Source organism: Nilaparvata lugens, chromosome 4 (assembly GCF_014356525.2).
Source record: "Nilaparvata lugens isolate BPH chromosome 4, ASM1435652v1, whole genome shotgun sequence".
NCBI lineage: Eukaryota > Metazoa > Arthropoda > Insecta > Hemiptera > Delphacidae > Nilaparvata > Nilaparvata lugens.
The window spans coordinates 17,693,224-17,699,310 of record NC_052507.1 but is presented as its reverse complement, the minus strand read 5'-3'; the positions used below and the strand labels follow the sequence as shown (position 1 = coordinate 17,699,310).

General features: G+C 37.5%; 1 protein-coding gene across 1 annotated transcript; it reads right to left on the bottom strand.

The window, feature by feature from the left end:
* Window positions 1-970: 970 nt before the first annotated feature.
* LOC111051277 lies at window positions 971-5,022 on the bottom strand. Its single transcript, XM_039426800.1, has 3 exons — window positions 4,662-5,022; window positions 2,431-2,898; window positions 971-1,481 (listed from the first exon to the last, which is right to left on the bottom strand). The coding sequence occupies exons 2-3, from the start codon at window positions 2,869-2,871 to the stop codon at window positions 1,185-1,187; spliced, it is 738 nt and encodes a 245-aa protein (XP_039282734.1). The 5' UTR covers window positions 2,872-2,898; window positions 4,662-5,022; the 3' UTR covers window positions 971-1,184.
* Window positions 5,023-6,087: the final 1,065 nt, after the last annotated feature.

Here is a 6,087-nt window from a genome sequence, read left to right as displayed (position 1 = left end):
AGTATGGTGGTGTCCGTGCTAGAGAACGGAACAGTCACTAGTTCATTCAAGTGTGGGGCAGGCAGCCTACATTCCGAGACAGTCAAGTAATTATTCCATAGTACAGAACCTTTATAAAATCACTTCACTTATATGGGCTATTCTATTCAAATTAATAGAAACAATATAAAACTTGTAGTACCCTTTTATCAAAACATTTAAAAAACTCTAAAACATTTTAACAGTTAATTTAAAACAGTTAAAATGTTTCAAGTTTTTTTATGTTTTAATAAAAGGGTACTACAAGTTTTATATTGTTTTTATCACAGAACCTTTCTATCATTGACATGAATCTTAATATCGATCGCTTAGCATGGATGCAAAATTATTTTTCAATTAGAATTATTTGTGATATTAAAAGAGGGATCAGTTCTATGTACTTCGCAACCTTAGTGTGTGATCACATTGAATGCGTATTGAATGACGAAGCGTGCAGATGAGAAACAAAATCTTACTTGCTGGTTACGTTCAGTGTGAGCAGCTACATGCAAGTCACAATGTGTTTTCAATGGCACTTTCCAGATTTCGTTTTTTGGCTTATGCATGATCTGACGTGCAATTGCACATACACGCATTCAATGTGATCACACCCTTATGGATAAGTACATAGAAAGAAAGTACTCTATGTACTTTGCACTAGAATTTAATGACTTAGGACTATATGCACCAGCTATGTTCAACAATAATCTAAGATTACAAGAAGGTATGTCAATGCCAATTTAGGTTGCATTTTATTATGTGTTTCATTCTGGTTTCAAACCAATAGCTGATCTATGTCCGTATAAAGTGGGATGGTGTATATGGGCCTTGATAATCAACTTTATTCGGCATCAATTCTTCTACGAATGCCGCTACAAGACATTTGCATTGGAACTTTGTCCCTTGAATCTCGCAATTGTCAGATCGTGTTCAGCCAGTTATATAAAACGTTTATGTTCTGCAATCAATCAACTTTATTCAGCATTGCGTCTACTACACATTTCAACTAGAACAACATTGAAGAACAGCAATTTCCATTTACAACTTGTTATAAACAGCTAGAAATTTCGGTTTCTTCTATGACTATTTACTGTAATAATTTTCGGTTTAGCAATCAATCAACTTTATTCAGCATCTACGAAAATTTCACAACAAGGCGGTTAGCTTTAGAAGTTGTCAGGTCGTGTACAGCCAATGTAGCCGACAATTTCGATGGGATTATCGCCAGTCGCCATTCGAGAAAACTGCTGAGCGTCAACAGAGTACCCGCGAGAGGCGGCAACCGCCGCCTCCTCGGCTAGTCCGTTGGGGGCGGCCATCGCGGCCAACTCTGCCGCCCTCACCGCCCCCTGGAACTGGCATGCCGCCTCCGCCTTCAGTAGCTTCTCCAGGTGCTCCATCATCATCGTGCCTTGTATGCCAATGTTGCGCAACTCTTGCTCAAGTTCTAGTGCCAGATCCACCTTTCAACCAATTAATTCACATTTAATTTATTTTCAATATCAAAGGAATATCAGATATTGTAAATTAATTTTATTTGGCAATAAATTTTAATGTTGATAGAAATTAACTAAACTAATAAATTAATATAAATTATTGGACTGTAGTGTCGTCATAATATCGTATTTCAAAAACGAATTATTAACTCGCAGCTCGTCATCAATAGCAAAATAGTAGATGATTTCTAATAATCTATATTTGTTAGTTTAGTTAATTTTTATCAACATTAAAATTTATTTCAAAATAAAAATTATTTACAATCAGTATAAAATTTATCGTTTTAGGCTGACCACTAATGGTAGAAAATGCCTGATACACAGTCGACATACATTTTTTTGGAAAAGTTTTAGTTTTTCTCAATACTAAGGTAAATGGAAGCATATATTGTCTATCTTGGATGATTTTCATTTTCAAAAATCTTATTTCGACACTCTAATGGCATCTTTTCCAAACTTCAACTTCAGTCAAATTAAATCTCAACCACAATTAAGTATTGGACATAAACATAGAAAAATGTTGGGGTTTTCGAATAAAATAATAATCTCTGGTATAGGTATGCAATATTTGAGGCTTCATTAACCTCAGTTTTCAATTGTTCTCAATGTTGAGTGATTTGAACAACTAGCACACCCTCCAATGGTTCTTTTTATGGTCGTATCACTCTAGATAGGACACCAGTGTCCGAGCGAGTTACTGTGTATTAAAACAAGAAGATTTTATTGTCTTGCCTTATATAATTATAACTGGAGTCTATAAGACGTGAAAAACAGTTTTTGTTGAAAATATTGTAGAATATTTATGGTCTTTGGTTGTTACACCTTTCGTGGAATACCTGTATTCACAGATCATTAAATCTGCAGGTTTTAATAACTACGGAGTCCTAGAAAGTGGAAATTGAAATGCAAATTATACCTGGTGATAGTTGAGCGCAGACACCTTGCATTTGTGCAGTCCCCTGAACGTGGGCATTGTTAGTTTTGGAAAATCCTCTTCGGCCTCGGCTTTCTGGCGCAGCACTTTGGAGGCGAAATTGTCGAACGTTTTCAAGGGCGACTTCCAGTCGGGCTGGTACTTTTGGGTGGAGCGACTTAAGCTGCGTTCGGCGGGTAGGGTTTCCGCTGCGTTGCCGTCAGCCGCGGGCGGAGCGTTGTACGCGGATATACTGCCGCCATAGGCGGGAGTGGCGGGGGAAGAGAAGCTGCTTGCTTTCGGCCCCCCACCACTTGGCGAAGAGAAGCTGCTTGCCATTGGTGCCCCCCCACTACTTGGCGGTGTCGGCAAGTAGCCGCGTGATTGGGGCACATTCACTGGACGCCCACTGGACGGCGGAGCTGCACAACCGCACCCTGGCATTATTCCTTTCTTTATTCACTATCAGAACTGAAACATTGTTTATAAAACCAATTGAGTTATAAATTTCTTTATTTTTCATGACAAAATCAATCTAAACCTAATAAATCTCCGTTAAAAATATATTCATTTATCCATTAATTAAGTATTTATTACCATAGAGTATGAGGCCGCCTTCGAGATAATCGACCGGAAGTTGCTGTGTGACAATATTACATTGTAAATGAATTTATGGGTGATATACATAGACCTCCCAATGCACCTTCTCACTAAATTGAAGGACTCTCCAGCTTATGCAGGAGCCTTCTTCTATAACAAACGATGAAGACTATTGAGGATGGCATTCGCTTTGTCAAGGCACTCATGCGGTATCTGTTAGAGAGACCTTACTACACCACAACGGGATTTGTGCAGGAGCATACCTACAGTCACTTTACGGGACGATCTGGGTACCAAGATTGACGTGAAACCCCATCGAAGGGAAGATATTTTGACGATTCCCCGATCACCAGCTGCTGTGTGACAAGACATATTACATTGTAAATAGATTAATGGGTGATAATTTGAATTTTACTGAGAGCGCTCAGTGAATTGATGACATCTTAACGTTTGTGTGTCGAATTATGTGCTTTGAGTTTTATGTCGCCAGGGATGCCACAAGTGTGTGTAATGGATGAAGCAGAATGTATAAAGGTACTAGTTACCATAGAGAAAAGATAGCATAAGAAGATATTGCATGGTATAGGGCGTTTATGTTCCAAATTTCACTATTAACTTGAAGCTGATAATCCTAATGATTATTTTTCGTAAAGCTGTGACGCTGGCAGTCTCTCATAATGTGTCCTTACACTCTCACCCGGCTAAAACAGTAACAATAGACAGTAGACGACAGTAATAGGCTTGAGTTAACAAAACATCGGCTTGAAACTCAGAACATAAGCAACCAACCTCTACCATGGAATATCCTCATATATGTTACCTTTTCTCTATGATATTACTACTTACAAATACAATATCCAAGTATTAAAGTATAAAGGTAGGCGCACATAGATCCTCATCGGATCATCGGACGGACGGCACGTATCGGACGATTAGATTTGATGCATTGTTTACAATTGGATACCTATACGATGCGGATTGTTATGCGCACTCCAATTGAAAACAATGCATCAAATCTAATCGTCCGATGACGATCTGTGTGCGCCTACCTTTAGTAGTAAAGAATCGTAAAATATTATATAAAATAGGGTGTGTACTTCAATGAACTGTGTGTAGAAGTATTTGTACTTTCTCTCAAATCAATAAAATTGTTTTTTGGAACAGGTATGCAGGTAAGATCATAGCAGAAGCTAATTTTAATAAATGGGCTACACGCTAATTTATTTTTCAATAAAAAATCAAGTTTCCAAAAAACGGTAAAATTTTCAATAAAAATTTGAGAATAAGATTTAAATATGGCTTGAAGGCAACATTTCTTAGAACCCTAACAAGATAAAGTACAAATGAATAGCTGCATTTTCTTGAAAAAATAAAGCTAATAATCAAACAAAACTTGTTTTTGTAATTCAGGCTTACTAATTCAAGTTGAAGTTTACTTGTAGATTACCATATTTTTGAATGAGGAAAGGTACCGGTAACAATTTGCATCCAAACTAAATCATCATTCACAGAATTCCAGTAAAGAAATTCAATTGCTTCTATATTAAAAGCCTACTATGATGAACCTTATAATAAAGATAGTAAGAATATTATTATTTAAGACTGATAATAAAAGTATTTTTTTAAAGACTCACGTTAAAACTGCAAAATTTTGGAAAGCTTAGAAATTGTTATTCCATTGATTGATCCACTTCTAAGAATAATTTTCCTGATAAACAAACGATGAATGCAATAGTCAGCTGTGTAAACAGAAAAGATGTTTCATTTCAGCCGGAGATCTATACAGTCTTCACAGAACAGACAAATTTTCAAGGAAATACCTAATTAAAGCCACGTTCACACCAAAGTTGTAAACTGAGTTCAACAAATTGCGACAATCTAGATTTTAAACTTCATTTATTCAAACAATATAAATTAAAAAATTGGAACTAAGTTACACAATTTTGTTTAGTGGCATTTCTGTAAAATGTTCATGTTGCTGCCAAGATTTACGTCAGTTCCAAGCGACCAATCAATCCAATGAGGACTACCACTTCCTTCTACCGCTGATAAAAAAAATACAAGTGTAATCAGCTTTTTTAACGGGAAAGTCTAGTTATCTTGGAGAAAACAATCTTTTCAAAGAGGACAAAACCTACACTAAGAGGTGACAGATATGGTTACAATACTAGAAATATTAAGGACATAGACCTCTCGATGCACCGTCTCACTAAATTTAAGGACTCTCCAGTTTATGCAGGAGCCTTCTTCTATAACAAACTGCCGGATACACTGAAGACTATTGAGGATGACACTCTCTTTGCCAAAACACTCAAGCGGTATCTGTTAAGGTGCGTACAGACTTTCGCTCTGCTCAGCAATCGAACGTCACTCGAGCAGATCGATTGATGATCGACCGGGGAGCAAGAGTGGAACGCGAGAAGAGCTAACATCTCCCGTATCGTTTATGATCGGAGCGAGTGCGGAGCGTGTTGGAGGCGCGTATATCTATACACACCTTTAGACCGTACCACACCACAACTGAGTGTGTGCAGGAGCATACCTACAGTCACTATACGGGAAGAACTGGGGACCAAGACTGACGCGAAACCCCATCGAAGGGAAGATATTTTGACGAATCCCCTGTCACCACACTGCGTAGAAAACAAGACAAGTAACACACACATCGATTTTTGCCATCCTTGTGAATAAATTCTATCAGATTAAACGGAACTTGACAAACATAATCTGTTTGAAATTATCTGTTTAATAGAATTTATAAGGATGGCAAAATATCGTACGTGCAAGAATCGATGTGAGTGTAACTGGCTTGAGAAATTCTATGCGAGTTATGTAGTGTGTTTGGTGTCGACGTTATGTCAAGGCGAATTGTTTCTTGTTTGTGCCAAACCTTTCGAAGGAAGAATAACATTGCAGATTGTACAACGGAAAACAAAGCCTCAATCCATCCACTTCACGCGCCCTAAACATAGTAGATGTCCGAAGACACCTGGAAGAAATTTCCCTGAAAATTTCACCATTTTCCTGCTATGTATAGTTATAAAAAAATAGTGTAACTTA